Source organism: Phascolarctos cinereus, unplaced genomic scaffold (genome assembly GCF_003287225.1).
Source record: "Phascolarctos cinereus isolate Bilbo 61053 unplaced genomic scaffold, phaCin_HiC Scaffold_5;HRSCAF=322, whole genome shotgun sequence".
In the NCBI taxonomy this organism is placed as follows: Eukaryota; Metazoa; Chordata; class Mammalia; order Diprotodontia; family Phascolarctidae; genus Phascolarctos; species Phascolarctos cinereus.
In genome coordinates, this window is record NW_027555958.1 from 259,230,626 (window position 1) to 259,248,519 (window position 17,894).

The 17,894-nt window shown below is 34.3% G+C and overlaps 2 protein-coding genes across 5 annotated transcripts in view; one reads left to right on the plus strand and one right to left on the minus strand.

Annotated features, from left to right (window-relative positions):
• TBCD (tubulin folding cofactor D) overlaps nt 1-17,894 on the plus strand; it is a 502,517-nt gene that overhangs the window by 144,842 nt on the left and 339,781 nt on the right. The window lies entirely within an intron of this gene.
• On the minus strand, nt 7,125-17,352 carry ZNF750 (zinc finger protein 750). The gene is made up of 3 exons (XM_020987531.2): nt 17,257-17,352; nt 8,807-10,413; nt 7,125-8,332 (listed from the first exon to the last, which is right to left on the minus strand). Exons 2-3 carry the CDS (start codon nt 10,228-10,230, stop codon nt 7,609-7,611), a joined length of 2,148 nt encoding a protein of 715 aa, XP_020843190.1. The 5' UTR covers nt 10,231-10,413; nt 17,257-17,352; the 3' UTR covers nt 7,125-7,608.

A 17,894-nucleotide genomic window follows, 5' to 3' on the forward strand; every position in this document is an offset into this window, starting at 1 on the left:
GACTTTGCTGGCTTCCCCTTGACCAGTTCTGATTTTCAAGGAGTTGTTTTCCTCCTTATTATTCTGGATCTCCTTTTTTAATTGGTTGACTTTCTTTACATAATCTTGTTTTTCTTGGATTTTTTTTATTTTAATTTTTTCCTCAATCTCTCTTATTGGAACTTTAAAGTCTTTTTAAAATTCTTCTGTGATTTCTTTTTGGGTAGGTGAACATTTGAAATTACTCTTTGAGGTAGGAGAAGGTTTCTTTGCTTCAATATCCTCCTCTGACGATGAGCCCTGTTCTTCTCTATTCCGTAGTAACTTTCTGTGGTTGGATTCTTTCTCTTTTACCCATGCATTTTTTTTTTAATTTGTGGCAGCTTATTTTTTGTAATCACCTCTGGCCCTGGGGTATGGCGGATGGTGCCTTTGGCCTCAAATCCTCCTTCAGTTCACCCCTATGGCCAGGAGCTGAACCTAAGACCTACAGCCTCCAGTAAGTGCCCACAGATAGCAGCATCCCTGTGCCACTGCTTCTGCTCACACTGGTTGTGTGCTGGTTCCTTCTTTCCTGGCCAGCACAGCTGGGTCTGGCATTCCTTGTCAGCAGAGGTTCCCTCAATCTTCTGTGGCAGAGATGCCCAATTCCTCTCACTGTCCCAGGTGTAAAAGTAAAAGTTCCTGTGGCTGGGGCCTAGGCAGCCTCCAACCCAGCTAACCCCAAGGCTCACTGCTTGTTGTTTAAGTGGAAGTAGGCTGGGAATGTTTATTCTTCACTGGAACCAAACCTCATCCTGGGATTTCTCTTCAGATCTTCTCTGATTGTGCGGGGAGGACCACTATTCTGTCCCTACTCTTATTATTTTTTTTTTTTTACTGCTCAGTGTTCGCCCTGAGGTGTTATTTTATCTTTTTTGTGAGGTTAATCTGGAGAGTTTGCAATTTTCTCACCTACTCTGCCATCTTCCCAGAATTCTCTCAATAATAGGAATTATTAAAATGAGTAAATAATCCAACCTATTAAAAAAGTTTCTTATATTTATTATTTCAGTAGTAGTACATTAATGATCATTTATTCCCATGTTCTATCATGTAGGTTCAGTTATAAATATATTATCTGTAGGTAAGTTACAGACTTGTTCAAATACTGCTAAGTTGTTTGGAAATTAACATCTGAAAACATTTTAAAATATAATTTAATGTAGATAATCAAAAAAGTAGCTTGAAAATGTACTGGAGGTAAGAAGCTGAATCCTTTGTGAATCAAACAGTTGTGAAAGTAAAAGCAAGAAGTAATCATAAGTAATAGTCCATGATTGATTTTTTTAGGAGGGGAATGTGACAGGAATGTAGGATGTGAAAGACAGAAAACAGGCCAGTTTGGCTGGACCAAAAGGAAGTAATACAGATTAAACTCCAGAAGGTATACTAAAGACTGATTGTAAATGGCATTTAATTCCAAAAATAGAAATTTGTAATTGATCCTAGAAACATTAAGAAGCCACCTGGAGTCTGTTAAAAGCATTGGCCCTGTGTTTCAGTAATATCATTTTGACTACTATGTAATGGATGTAATGGAGAGTAGAGAAACCAGAGATTATAAATTAATTAATTAAAGTTAACTTTAACAGAACAAAGGTGTGGGCCATGTAAGGTCCTAACCAAGTAAGTGGCTCTCCTTTTAACACTCCTGTCATATTCCCCTCCTAAAAAACATCATTGCTTATTGATTTAAGCTGTTGACTCTCTAAAAGGAGTTGTGTAAATAGTAGACTAGAACAGTAAAGTAGAAGGAGCAGTAGATTCAGTGTCAGAAAGCCTAGCTCAAATCTCATTTCTACTACTCATTGTTTATGTGACCTTGGGAGGTGACATGGTACATAGGGGTTAGTGGGCTGGACTTGGAGTCAGGAAGAAGTGGGTTTTGATTCTGCATCATACATTAAATATGGACATTTATAAAATGTGAATAATAAAGTAATCTACCTCATAGAATTGTGAAGATCAAGTGAAATAATACATGTAAAATGCTTTTTAGTAATTGGAATGTCAATATCTATACAAAATATTGTTCTTAAGTTTTCATGGTTGGCCTTATAACTAATTGATTGTGGACAACGGTTTTCTCTATGGTAATGCTCTGGCTCCAGTACAGTTTATTTGTTGAATTCTGGAGGATATTTTAAAGTCTGTATTTACAGTATGATGGGGATTTATATTATCTCTTAGTTTATGAAAGATATTGAGCATCTAATGTATAATTCTAGCCACCAGGCCATGTCTTTCTAGGTATTTTTAATTTTTATAATTTTTTATTTATATATAAACAATATAGGATTATATTTATATATAAATATATTAAAATATAGGATATATCATATATAAATATAAAAAATAAAGTGGATATATTATATATTTATAAATTTTTATAACCTGCTGGTTTTTATAATGTGCCTTCTGCATTCTAGATTCTACTTAGTAATCTTTATTTATTTTAATTAAAATTTTTTTTCCAATTACATGTAAAGATAGTTTTATATATTCACTTTTATAAGATTTTGAGTTTTAAATTTTTTCTCCCTCCCTCTCTTCCTCCCCAAGACAGCAAACACTCTGATATAGGCTATACATGTACACTCATATTAAACATTTCCACATTAATCATGTTATGAAAGAAGAATTACAAAAAAAAGAGGGAAAATAGTATGCTTTGATCTGTGTTCAGACTCCATAGTTCTTTCTCTGGATGTGGATAGCATTTTCCATCATGAATCTTTTGGAATTGTGTTAGATCATTGTACTGCTGAGAAGAGCTAAGTCTATCAGAGTTGGTCATTTCACAATGTTGCTGTTATTATGTACAATGTTCTCCAGGTTCTGGTCAGTTTATTCAGCATTAGTTCATACAAGTCTTTTCAGGTTTTTCTTAAATATGCCTGCTCATCATTTCTTATAGCCCAGTAGTATTCCATTACATTCATATACCACAGCTTGTTCAGCCATTCCCTAATTAATGAGCATTCCCCCCAATTTCCAATTCTTGGCTACCACAAAAAGGGCTGCTATAAATATTTTTGTACATGTTGGTCCTTTTCCATTTTTAAAAAACTTTTTATTTATTTATTTTTAGGCAACTGGGGTTAAGTGACTTGCCCAGGGTCACACAGCTAGTAAGTGTCAAATATTTGGTCTGAGGCTGGATTTGAACTCAGGTCCTCCTGACTTCAGGGCCAGTGCTCTGTCTGCTTCGCCACCTAGCTGCCCCTTCGTTTTCCATTTTTTATGATCTCTTTGGGTTCTAGACCTTGTAGTGGTATTGCTGGATCAACACAGTTTTATAGCCCTTTGGGCTTAGTTCCAAATTGCTCTCCAGAGTGGTTGGTCAGTTCACAATTCCATCTACAATGCATTAGTGTTCCAATTTCCCCACATCTTTTCCAGCATTTATGATTTTTCTGTTTTGTCATGTTAGCCAATCTCATAGGTGTGATGTGATACCTCAGAGGTGTTTTGGTATGCATCTCTCAAAGGAAAAGTGATTTAGAGCATTTTTTCATATGACTATAGATAGCTTTAATTTTTCATCCAAAAACTGCCTGTTTATATCCTTTGAGCATTTATCAACTGGGGAATGACTTGTATTCTTGTAGATTTGACTCAGTTCTCTATATATTTTAGAAATCAGGCCTTTATCAGAGATACTGGCTATAAAAATAGTTTCCCATCTTTCTGATTTTCTTCTAGGTTGCATTGGCTTTGTGCAAAAACTTTTTAATTTCATATAATTAAAATTATCAGTTTTGCATTTCATAATGTTCTCTGTCTTTTGTTGGTCAGAAATTCTTCTGTTCTCCATAAATCTGACAGGTAAACTATTCCTTGCTCTCCTAATTTGCTTATGGTATCACCCTTTATGTCTAAGTCATGTACCCCATTTGACCTTTTCTTGGTATATGGTGTAAGGGTTGGTTTATGTGTAGTTTCTGCCATACTATTTTCCAGTTTTCCTAGTTTTTGTGAAATAGTGAGTCCTTATCCCAGAAGCTGGAGTATTTGGGTTTATCAAACAGTAGATTACTATGGTAACTGATTACTATGTCTTGTGTACCTAACTTATTCCACTGATCTACCATTCTTATTTCTTAGCTAGTAGCAAGTAGCTTTATTAAACAGTTTTACATCTGGTACTGCAAGGCCACCTTCCCTTGCATTTCTTTTCATTAATTCCTTTGATATTCTGTGTGTGTGTGTGTGTGTGTGTGTGTGTGTGTGCGTGTGTGTGTGTGTGGCAATTGGGGTTAAGTGACTTGCTCAGAGTCACACAGCTAGTAAGTGTTATGTGTCTGAGGCTGAATTCGAATTCAGGTCCTCCTGACTCCCGAGCCGGTGCTCTGTGTACTGTGCCACCTACCTGCCCCTTCCCTCGATATTCTTGACCTTTTGTTCCTCCAGATGAATTTTGTTATTATTTTTCTAGCTCTATAAAATAATTTTTTGGTAGTTTGATTGGCATAGCACTGAATAAGTAAATTAATTTAGGTAGAATTGTCATTTTTATCATATCCAGAGTTGAAATCCTACCTCAAATATTTCATAGCTATGTAACTCTAAGCAAATCACTTAACCTCAGTCATTCTGTTTCCTCATTTGTAAAAAGGGGGTAATAATAACATCCATCTCTCAGTGTTGTTGTGAGGATCAAATGAGATAGTGTTTGTAAAGTGGTTTGCAAATCTTAAAATGCTATATAAATGCTAGATGCTGTAATGATGATGATGATGATGATGATGATGATGAAAATTCAGGTCGTCTTAACATGCTTGCACCTAGTGTTGGATTTGGGGAGAGTTAGCAAATGAGTTATGTCCCCAAATAATTATAATTCAAGTTAGAAAATGACTAGCTGCATAAGAGAAATTGGGTAGTATCTTATGAGAAGTTTGAGAAGGGAAAGTTTATGTCTTTTTAGGGGTATTAGAGAAAGCATAATACGAGATGGATCAGAAATTTGTTTGTCTAGCTAGGTAGCAGATTACATAAGTTGGTAGAATTGATGCCAGCAAGACCTGAGTTCATGTCTTGTCTCAGGCACTTAGTAGCTCTGTGACCCTGGGTCAGTTCCTTCACATCTTTGTTTTTGTTTCCTGTCTAATGGAGATAATAACATAACAGTTAACACAGGGTTATGTTTTGATTAAATGAGTTAACATATATAAAGTGATTTGCAGGCATTGTGGGCTTTTATAAGGATGAGCTGTCACCATCACCACCAGCACTACCATCATCCTTATCCACTGCAGGTCGTGTGTTACATGCATAGAGATGAAAAATTGATTGAGTAGCTTGGTTCCTCTGGAGCAGGGCTTGTGAAAAGGAGTCAATCAGTTAATAAGCATTTATTAAGTGCCTACTACATGCCAGGTACTGTGCTAAGTATTGGGGTACATGAAAAGGCAAAAGGTTGTTCCTGCTCTCAGGGAACTCTCAGTCTGATATAGGAGACAGCCTGCAAACAATTTTGTACATACAAGATACATACAGGATTAATTGGAAATAATCAACAAAGAGAAGACACTAGAATTGAGGGGGATTGGAAACGGCTACTTGGGACTTGAAGGAAGACAGGGAAACTGGGAAGCAAAGATGATGAAGAAGAGCATTCCAGAAATGGGAGATAGTAAAAATTCCTATAATTGGGAGATGGAGTTTCCTTTGGAGGTATAGCAAGGAAGCCAGTGTCATTGTATCACAGAGTACATGGGGGTGAGTAAGGTATAAGAAGACAGAAAAGATAGGAGGGAGCCAAGTTGTGAAGGGCTTTGAATTCCAAGTGGTCGATTTTTATATGTGATCTGGAGGTGATAGGGAGCCCCCTGAATTTCTTGAGACCTGTGCTATGGAAAGATTACTTTGCCAGCTCTATGGACCATGGCTTAAAGTGGGGAGATGCTTAATAGCAGAGATCCCAACCAGAAGAGATATTTTGGAGCCAGGTTTAAATAGAGAAAGTATGTTGGAGTCATACTTAAATAGAAGGACAGATATTATTGATTTAAACATTACATTCTTTAACTTACTTGGGTAAGGTTCTCCAGGTTTCCCCGGATATATGCTGCACTAGATCTAGAGTCAAAAAGAAATATTTTTTTCTCTGTTATACTTTTGTACAATTAATTAAATGAGGGGTGTTTTATACATTTAAGGAGTAGAATTTGAGCTGGGTTCCATATGAGACTGAGGGCAGTATTAATCACTAATGATTTTATACTTGGTATGTTTCCTTTTCTTGGGTGTTTTTGGCATTTGAGAGCATGTGATAAGTTTTTCTTAGAGACTATTAATTGTTGTCCATAGCTTAGAACATAATAAAATACTGTCTTGATGCTTGTGTAACAGGCATCCTTCTGAATGTAAAAATAGTCTGTGACAAAAGGGTACATATATGATCATAAATTATACTTTTTCCTGAAACCTGTTTGATATTAGATAAATAGAGCTGAGATGTAGCAATACTAAACAGCATTATTTTGAATAACAGTTACACAGGTTTTGAGTTGTTACTTGGTCACTGTTTGAAAGCCAGGATCAAGAGACTTCCTAGATTTTTTCCAAATTGGTTTTTGCTAAGCACAATTTCATTTGTCTTAGCTTCCCAGAAAGTACAAAGTTTATTTTGTGGTCTTTAATTTGTTCAAATTGTGATATAAATCTTTCCTTTTTTAATCAGAGTTGCATTGTGTTATAGCAAAATATTATAAAACATGACACTGAAATTTATATTGCATTCACTATTTGATGCATTCTGAAGCATACTAGATGGATTTATTTGAAAAATATTAGAAATCCTTAATGTAGAAAACAAGAATGAAAAGTTTGCAAAATTCACTTACCCATCCTAACCAAATAAATGTCATAAATTCATGTTCCACATTTACTGAAATGAGACCTTCACCAATGGTATTTTTCTCACTAATGAAAATAAATTATTTATGTAAATATCCTTTTGATGTCCATGGATTATTTTCAGCAGTAAGAAATCATAGTTTTCACATTCATCACAATGGCATTTAATTTCTGAATATGTGTATGCATACATACATCCATATAATTTTTTTAATATATATGACATATACACACATAGGTTCTTGGTCTTCAGTAAATTTACATTTTATTTGCAAAACAGCTAACAGTAAATAAATTCGAGAATTTAAGGAAACTTTTGTTATAACAAATATGAAGTTCTTTCTAACGCAGGAAACATTTTTGTAATAAGAGCAAACGTAAAAGTGATGGTCTTGCTATGTGGCGTATGCCAAAACCATTATTCTTTAGTCCTTTGCATTTCCATTGGCCTTGTTATGAATACAGAGGTTTGCCTATTAGAATCTTAGTCACATGCATTAGAAACCTGGATCATTCAAAAAATACTTATTACAAATTTATAAGCACCTTTGTTATAAACATTTACTATTTACAGGATGCTATTTTCCACAGAACAAAAAAGAAAAAAAATATAGTAAAAGTTGATTCAATAGAAAATTTGCTTAAAAATTGCTGATGAGTCATGTGGTCCAGTGAATAAGCTTTGCTGTTTTGTGGTCTGAAAGCATATATGAAAGTTAAGTGTTAAGACACTCGTGTTCTCTTTCTTAGAGTGAACACTCTAGCAGTGTCATTTGGTTTTGCCTTTTTAGTTCCTTGGTGGGGTTTTCCTGTTTCTTTTTGATTCGTCCTCTTTTGTCCTTTTGATTTAGAATTATGTTCAATATCCTGAATTTCTTTGGAACTGAAGGTGGGTTCATCTTGTTGAAAAGTGGAATGCTGAGCATTTTGTGCTTCAGTTTCTATTTTTTTATTTTTTATTTTTCCAGGACTGTATGCAGCTAATTGGCAGAGAGCAACAGCCGCTGTTTGTTTCTGTTCATCACTGTTGTCAATCATTCTTAAATCTTGTGCTTCACCATTATTGGGTGTGAATGAAATGTCATCTTGATGGATGCTTTGTTGGTGATTCTTTATATAATGTTCTGCTTTAGAACTTTCAATTTTCTGAGTAGCAGCAGCTTTAGCATCTTGTGATAAACTGTGGAATGAAGGTTTCAGGTTCAGAGTATTGCAGGAATCCTTCACTGAGAGGTTTAAAGGCATGTCTTGTAGCTTCATAATGTCTTGAGTTTCCATATGGTTTGTATTTTTGTAGATATGTTCATGTGCAGTTTCCTTTTTTGTTTCAGCTTTCTTAGAAAGATTGAGTGGAGCTATTCCTGGGTCTTCTGTGTTAGAAGAGTCCTCATTTGTGTGTGAAGTACCTTCTGTCTTATGTTGCAAATCTTCATCAGTAACATTAATGCTGAAAGAAACAGAGATACACAAATTAAATTTTATTTCTTTTTAGAAAAATAAGATTCATAGAGTTGAGTGTTTTTAAGATATGTTTTACATATGGGATTTATTATTATTATTATTATTATTATTATTATTTTATTTTATTTTTTATTGCTTAACTGCAGTGAGAAATTATTCTTTAGAACTAGAAGGACCAGGCATGCTGATTGAAGGAATTAAAAAAAATTACTTTGAGATAAAAGTTTTTATCCTATTTCTATTTTCTTTGAATTATGGATTTTAAAAATAAGTATTATGACTATTGACCCAGCTTGGTCCTTCCAGGTTTTCTTAAATTCCAGTCTTTCTAGTGTTACAAGTTTTTAATGAATTATAAAGTGGATAATTAGACAGAACAAAGGTGTGGTGGGGTGGGGAGGGAGTTTTGTTTGAGACTGAGCTTGAGTTTTGGAAGTAAGATTTACAGAGACCATCTTACCTTATTGTGGAGTCAACTCTGTTTAACTGTGGATCAGAGTATTCTGAGCTTTTTCTCACAAGTTTGAAGGCTGTGCAATTTTCTTCGGGTTGATTTAGTTTTCCAAATGGACCAAGGAATGATTTACTTGAGAGGTCAAACAGTCCTTCACATGCATGGCTTGTCTGAGTGAAGTTGGTAGGACTAGGTCTTCCTGGAGACCCTGTAGCTGCACTTCCTGCACGGGGGCTCATCTTGGCTCCATCTCTGTCATTTGGTTCATCTTTGGAAGGACCTTGGCTTTGGAGAACTAAGCTTTCTTTTTCATAATCTGTGTTTTTTTTGTGGGAGTTCCAGGAGTTTAACCTGGGTGGATTTGAAGTTGGATAGATCAAGTTACTTTCTTCAAGTAGGTGAGAATTTTGCTCTCTTGTAATACTAGCAACATGTGGAAGTTTAAGGCCATAGGAAGAGAATGCAGACTCTGGTCTATAGAACCCATATGGTATGGGAAGACTGGACTGATACTGTTGGAAAAATTTATAGGGCTCATATGTTGATGGTGATGCATTCAAGTGTTTAGGGATTGGTCCTGGATGGGAAAGAAAATGTCTTTGGTCTTGAGTACCATAGACAGACAACAAAGAGTTTTCACACTCTACTGAATTACCTGCAAGTAAATAAGGTGAATAGATAGTAGCTAGTCCATGCTCTGTGTAAAAATGAGGTGGATATTCTGGAATAGTTGGTTGTATGTAAGGAGAAATGGATCCAAAACCTTTTGTAGGTGGAATTTTATTTGAAAACTCTGGGAGAAAAGAGCCAGCTTTCCATGGATGATTAGGTGCATGGAATGCAGATTTAGTGTGAAAAGAATTTTTTGTAATTGGGTCAGGTATTGCCAGTGTTTCAGATACTTCATCACTTTCTGATCCTTTAAGTCTGTGTTCTACTGGTACAAAAGCTGAAGGTCTGGCACCACCTTCTAAAACAGGCTGGATAGTAATTGTACTTTCTGTAGCTGAACCAAGAGGTGTTGCTTTCTTCTGAACTGGAGGATTTTGTCCTGGTGATTTACTTGTCACACAGTTTCGTAATTCTAAATTTTCCTTGGCTTCTTCCTTGGCAAAGCTGTGTTGAAGCTTACAATCAAGATTTGTTTGTCCATTGGTGATTGACTTGGAAGTAGTTGGCTTTACTAAAGAATCTACATGATGTGTTTGTTTAGGCTCTAAAGAATTGGACTTGGGACATTTGGGAGCTCGATCTTGCTCTGATACTAATGTAATGGAATTTTTACAGAGGCCATATTTCATATGATTAAAAAGATGTGATTTTTCATTGCAAGTAAAGGGACACTGAAAACACTTATATTTAAATGGCTTTCCTGGAGGCCTTGGGATATAATGAGGTTTCTTTGGTTTTCGTTCTTTGAGAAGACTCATTTTTCCTTCTTAAAATTTCAGGTTCTGTAGTCTAATCACAGTTTATTTCTTTAGAGTCAAACTTTGGTTTTGAATTATTTTAGAAGCTTGTGTTTACTTTTTAAAGCTTGTGTTCATTTGAATCTGGCTCCAACGTGTTAGGTTCTGGAGGAAAGGCCACTTTTTCAATTGGGTATAGAAGAACTGTAACAGAAAAATGAATTTTTAAATAACATGATAACTGATTCAATGAGAAATTATTATTTTTCTACCTAAGACTGAATAGTTAAAATAAAGATACTGTGCTTGAAGATATGGAAGCCATATATTTTTTACAATTTCTTATACTCCTAAATGAATGCTAGTGTGAGGTCAACCCAAGAAGCTGAAATTATTGATTTATCTTCTAAAGGTAAATGTCACCTTCAAGCTGAGTTCATATAGTTTTAGTTCTCTGTTCTCCAAACTCGGTGCCCCTACTCCCCCCCTGACCCCAGTTGGTCAGAAGAGATTGCTTCTGGGACCAGAAAGAGCATGGCGTGTTCCATGCTCTTTATAAGTTATGACTTTTATTCTGTAGGCTGAGAGGTGATACGAATTTGTGGGAGAGGGTACCATTCTTAGAGTCAGGGTAAGTTCATGTTTTACCTCTGACACATACTAGGTATGGGATCCTAGGCAAATTATTTAATCTCTGAGCGTCATAGGCGATGCCTTACTTTTTTTTTTTTTTGGCTAGGCAGTGGGGTTAAGTGACTTGCCCAGGGTCACACAGCTAGTAAGTATTATATGTCTGAGGCCGAATTTGAACTCAGGTCCTCCTAAATGTAGGACCGGTGCTCTATCCACTGCACCACCTAGCTGCCCCCTAGGCGACTCTTTAAAGACTATAAATTGCTGAGTGTTTTGAAGAGAGCAGAGAATAGGTGCTGATCTTTATTAATAGAGGGAATTTCTATACCAGGGAGGTTTATGGAAATCACAGGTCTAAGATTCCCTACTCCCCAAAAGAAAACAAACCGAAGCCCAACAGTTTACATACTAAAACCACAACATAATAATAATTTGTTAGTATTCCTAATTGTGGCTGGATAGCACAAAGAACTAAGACTGTCAGACTTCACCTAGTCTACTGTACCTTTTTGAATATTGGTGTAATCATTGCCTTATTCACGTGGTTGTTTTGTAACACCACAAACTCTTAAAAGATTATTTTTCAGAAGAAATTGTGTGAGGCTTTGATGTGTGAGGTCTCAGAAATCTGAAACTGGGGGAGAAAAGGTTATTTCAGGATAGAGAATTGTCTTTAGATTTTAATAGTAAATAGTCTACTTATTTCCAGGAAAATTGGCTGTCTTTGAACTCTCTGTTTACAATCTCCAGTGACATGTACTTACACACATATGTATATGCCTCACATTCAGTTTTTTAAAAAGAATGTTTTTGTCTTCTCTTTGTATACTTAGTGCTTATCACAGTGCCTGACACATAGTAGGCACTTAATAAATGCTTGTTAACTTGCTATTAAACTAGTAAGAGAAAACAAGTGTAATTAGAGCATTCAGTTACTTCTTTTATAATTTCAATATCTGAGTTTCATTAGCATTGCTAAAATCTGTATGCGGCTTTAAAAAAAAGACAGAAGATTTGACTTCATAAAATCACAGAATGTCAGAATTGAAAAACTTCTCAGCTGTTATTTAATCCAACCCATAACCAAAAAATAATCTTTACTACAGCACATTTTATCTGATTGCATTCAGACAAGTTTTTAAGAAATCATCTGTAATACCTATGATGTAACTTTAATGAAGATTTTTTTTTCTTCTTTGGATCTCAGAGTCCTTTACAAATATTCCTATGTATATCCAATTATTGTTACTCCTGCTTTCCTGATGAGGAAACTGAGATGTAGCGGCTTGCTCAAGACTATAAATTGGAGCTTTTGGGCCTTACAAGGTACCTAAAATAAGCATTAAATATTTATTATAAAATGAATTTTTGTGTGACAGTGATTATCACAGTACAGAAACAGCCTAGGCTGTCTTAAGCCTAGGTAGGAATCAGTGGTGGTAGTGGTTACCTCTGTAGAGTTCATGTTCATCTACTTAAATGTTTGAGCTGTTGCTGCTGCTAGAAGGTTGCAGTTGTGCCTGGAAGGAGACCAGTTCTAGATCTGCCTCCTGATCACATGTACTGCCTCCCTTTATCCTATATGTGCACTTGTGTGTGTGTGTGTGTGTGTGTGTGTGTGTGTGAAAAAGAGAGACAGAGAGAATGTTATTTTTCATTTAAATATCTTAAACTTATTCAGAGGCAGTACATTTCTTAAATGTTTTGTACATAATTCTGTTTTTAAAAATCTAACCTCATTCAGGGTTTATAGGAATTGTATATTTATTAAGATCTGGTTGAGATAGAAAAAACTTTGTTTTCAATTAAGAATCTTGAAATTTAATGTGCTAATTTCTTTCTGGGATAATAAAGCAGTTTGTTTAAATAAAAAAATAGTATATGCTTTTGTTATTGCTAGTTAAGTTTCTTAGGAACTACCTTTGTGGAAGGTGTTTGATTTATAGATTTGGTGGACTCAGATAGAAAAAGATTATTTCACTTTCCCAACATTTCTGGTACTAGTATTGGAAGTAGTCAGTATTGAAAGTAGCAGAGATTTCCTTGTCTATTGCCTTAATATCTGAAATCTTATCTCTCCTTTTTCTCTATCTGGACCCCCTTTCCATTCCCTAAATGTTTTTGCATACTTCTGTTGCCTTGTCTTCCTCCTTTACTCTGTAGTAAAAGTTATAAGACACTGTTGTGGGAACATAAATTGAAACACAGAGTTAATAAAGTATAAATCTTATTAATTTCTGTTTTCACCTGCCTGTTGTTGAAAGAAAACAGTATAAAGTTATTTTTTTATCAAAATTAATTTTTTCCTGTGGGCCAGGTAGAACCTGATATATATATAAATCATGTTCTATTTGCCTGGTTTCAGGAAGCCAGAAAAGTAGATACATTCTCTAGTCTGATGCTTGGCAAGGTAGATAAGTCAGTGGAACTTGTGCTGGCATGTCTCATTATGTTCACTGATTCTGAAGGCGTGAGAACCACTTCAAGTCAAGTTCCCATGATTGTATAGGATGTGTTATGGCAAAGATCTGAAAACTGATGATTTCATCACTGACTAGAAGCATCATGATCAAAATGATGACTGTTGCAAAACATTTATCAATTGTGGGTCGAAAATCATAACGATACTAATTGTGAAAGTGAATAAGTATAACAAGTTGAACTTTCTTAAGACAACTTTTAAAACATTTCATAGTAACACAAAACAAACAACAGAATTTATGAATTTTTTTAATCTCCAAATATCTAGTGTTATGTTACCTCTAAAAGTGCCACTGTTAGCAATTTCATATTGCTGATATCTTCTTCAAAGGGACAAGCCTTTGAGCTTTAGCATTCACACTTTTTATTTGATAGCCTTTTCTCAAGTGTTTTGCACTAGGTAAGTAATCATACAAGACATTACTGTTTTACTCAAAAGAATAAACTAGAGAATTCTTACTTAATAAAGTATATGTGTAAATAAATTTGAAAGTGTCTTATGCTTTGCTAGATTACTACTAACTTTCGGAGATCTGTAAGTTATTATAAGTGAACCAAAGACATGCAGTAGTGATTGCCATCATGAGAGTATTATAGGATTTAATTGTTCAAAATAAAGCTGTTGATGAATTTAGAACTTAATTAGAATAAATTACTTTAGACAAGCTGCTGGCAGATTAAAGCAGTGACCAAAACTGCTTCTGATTTAGCTGCACTATTGGCATAGTTCATGTTTTTGAGTTTAAATAGTTAAACACAACTGTTAAAAACACACTAGTGACCTAGAGTTATCCTAATTATGGTTATGTTCAAGCGCAAAATTTGTATCCTACCCATAAAATGTAGTAGTACTTTTATCTGTATGGATAATGCTGGAATATACTACATTGTAGCTTTATATGGTTTTCCTTAAGATTTGAGGGCTTTAATGAAATTAAATGGATTCTGAGTGATGTGTATTTTTAAGTGAGGTAAAAGAGTTGTAATAAACTCATTCTGGTCAGTTTATATCTGTTATATTTTGAACTTTCTTGAAAATTTAGTATTTATTCTCAAAGGAAGATAAGGCTGTCAAAACAAACTTTGTTAATGTGATTACAATAACATTGCATTCAAGTATGAAGTTCTTTTCATATCTTCCTTTGCTAAATAATGTACATTTTGATTTTTAGGCCATATAAGTCTGGAGGTTTGTCATATAATTACTCAGATGGAATAATGAAGTATAGTTGCCTTGACTATTGGTTATTCAGAAGAGAAATATAATGCCTAACATGCCCGGGAGAGAAGCCTGATAGTAGTATTGCAAATCATTCTTTAAGCTCTTGCATTCTGTCACTTCCCCTTTCTCCAATCTCACCCTATTAACTAGTCTAGATGAGATAACTTTTGTCCCTTCTTTATCTACTTGACCTTGATCAAAACATCAGTTGAGACCACAGTACCCTATTCTATACTGATTGTGAAAGTGAATAAGTAAACTTGAACTTTGTTAGAAGTTTTCATAGATCTAGCACCAAAAGGGCTTATGGAGTCCACTTAGTCCATTTTAGATGATGAAATTGCCTCATTTTACAGATGAAGAAACTGAGACCCAGGGAGGTTAAGTGACTGGACTAAGGTTATAAGAATTAGAGATGAGATCTGAGCCCCCATGATCTGACTCTTGAACCAGTGCTCTTTCTAAAGATGCCTATAAGTCAAGCTTGAAAAAGGCAGATTTTTCTAGTGCTTTGCTTTTTTGTCCCCCCTTCCTTAAAAATAGCCTAATATTTTTCTAAGTCTTCTTGGTTTTATTTCCTATTCTCTCCATATTTCTCATTGCTCATTCCATTACCTGACACCTAATAATACTATATACAATATTAGTAAAATACTTTTTATCCAAAAATAAGAACCTATTTTTAAAAAAGATTTCATAGTGCTACTCAATTGTAATAGAAAATTTGTAGATTACCCTACTTGCTCATTTGTCCTTTTCATTATTTTGGACTTGTTGCTTATATGTGTAACATTAGAAGATAAAATTAATAGAGTAAAATTTTTGAGTATTATGTTTGCATTGTCCATTAAAATATATTTTATAAATGTAAACTGAAATTTTTATTATGCTTCTGCAAACCTTCCATGGTTCAGAATTTAAGAGGCAGTGAGACACCATAATGTCAACAGAAAAGTAAATTAATTTCTGAGTTGTTAAAAGAAAGTACTAATGATTTTACTTTTTCTTTAAGTATTTGAGATATACATCAGAAATATTAGTAATTCAGTAAGAGGAATAGGGAAATAGTATAAAAAAGGTATGTAAGAGGCCATTACAGCTTTATTATTGGATTTTAAAAATATCAGTGAGTAATCTAAATTATCTTTAACTTTTAATTTCATTTTTCTACCTGCACAATTTTTTTTTTGCATTAGAAGTAAATTATCACACCTGACATTGTGAACTTCTGTATGCTGCAGGACTCTTACTCACATTTTTTCCAAGAGTTGTATCTTTGTATACAAATCCAGAAAAGTCTGCATTTTTGTGGGTGGTTTTCAGTTGGCCACACCGTTTTGTTTATCCTCCTCTAAAAACATTAAATTGTTGATACAGTATCTTCTTGTAGGTGGATTCCTGAATGTTAAAAGCTATAATAAACTTCTATTTTTAGGATGGCTCCATTTTAGGAGTTGATGGTATATTTAAAAAAAATTTCTGAACTTTGGTAAAAGACAAGTGAAAGAACTGTTAAAATGAATTTTGCTAAGGCATAATAGAAGTAATTATAGTTTTAAATTTATAGGATTTTTTTTGACAGCCTATGTAACTTTTTTAGTCGTGCATATTGACCTATGTACTAAAACAATTCTGTAATATTCTTTTTGGTGGTGTCCAGCTGTCTGATGAGGTGTACTCATCAGGGCAGAACATTTTGAAGGGCATGCTGTAATTAAAATATTGTGATGTGGCATTATTGCATAACTCAAGGACATGCCATTGTCGCCTACAGTTGTGGGTGTGTTGCAAGAACAAGATTCGTGAGTTTTATTCCAACTGAATTTTTCCAGTGATTAACTTGTTGTTCTCTCTCAGGCTTTCAGTTCTTTAAGCTAATGGATAAACTTTAACACAAATACTATAAAAAGGAAAAAACATTTAATAGACTATGAATTAGGGAAAGAGGAGCTAGGAAATCAGTTCTAAGTAATTTTTTTTTATCAATTCATAATAGTCTCTGTATGATCAGAGTTATCTGCTAATATTTATAATATTTTATTAATGTTTTCATAGTAGACTATAGAAGCTAATCTGCTACACATATCTGCCTTTTTCATTCTTAAAATTTAATCAGTAAGTTCATTGAAAGGCCTTGTTAATATTATGCCTTATTATATTTTAATAACTAAATAAATATTGGGGCTTAAACGAAATTCAGTTCTTTCCAAATAGTAACTTCTCAGAATTTACTGTTGAGATTCTATTCATATAAAGAAAAAAATCTTATTTCGGTTATTTTGGTCTTCAGACAAATGGCAACAATTGTGGTTGTGCTTAATAAATAGCTTTCTGAAACAAAGGACCTTTAAATTAAAATTAAAAACCGGATGTTCTCAATCTTCAGTTGTCTTTGTGTTAAAATGCATTGTACATTTTCTTTAAGGAAAAAGCAAGTGGTATAAAGTATATCTGAACATAATTTTTCCCCCATACGATTTAAATTTAAGTTATGAACAGATCATCATACTAACAGCATAAAGTCTCAGTCTAGTTACTTATGATAATGGTTTCAATCCAAGGAGTGCACCTGTTAGAAACTGTGAGGTTAAAGAGTAAAGAAAAGCAGGGTTGAACAGCTGACAAGTTCACTTTAGCTAGATATTTTTAGAAATCTCAAAATGCAGCTTTCAAAGAAAGTTTATATTTTAAAAATAACACTAAGTACTTACCAGAAATGTAGTCGTGCTAAAATGTGGATATTAATTTCCTTAGCTGTTCATCTCTAGCTGTCAGTGCTCAGAAGGAAGTACCTGTTCTCACTCTGATTGCTAGGTGAAACTGAAGGAGGCTGTTTCAGTGGGAGGGATTTAAAGTGTAGGAGTTGAGCCCTCAGGGTGTAGAGATGCACCTGATATTATTCCTGCCTGAAGCTACAATTCATGTGTTTGCATCTACTGTTCAGCATTACCTCAGCACCTGATCTATCAAACAAAACGTGTCACTTTTGTGCCCTACACTAAGCAAACTGCTTCAGTTTCTTGAACAGGAATCTGTGCTACCCAGAAGTAAGATATAGCTACAGTTTGAAAGCTCCATTAAATAGATTTAAATTGGACATAGAATGGTGTTTTTGTGAATAGTTAGAATCTGTGAAACTTTTCTTCAGAAAAGTGCTGTGCTATCAGCTATAAATAGTTAAATTAGTTATGTCTGCATGAAATTAAACATTGACAGTGGTTTAATATGAATATTTGTGGATCATTATCATTTTTCCCCCTCAATTAACTATAGGATCATACGATCATAGTTTTAGAGCTGTAAGGGAACTTTGAGATAATCTAGTCCAAACCTCTACTTTTAAAAATCA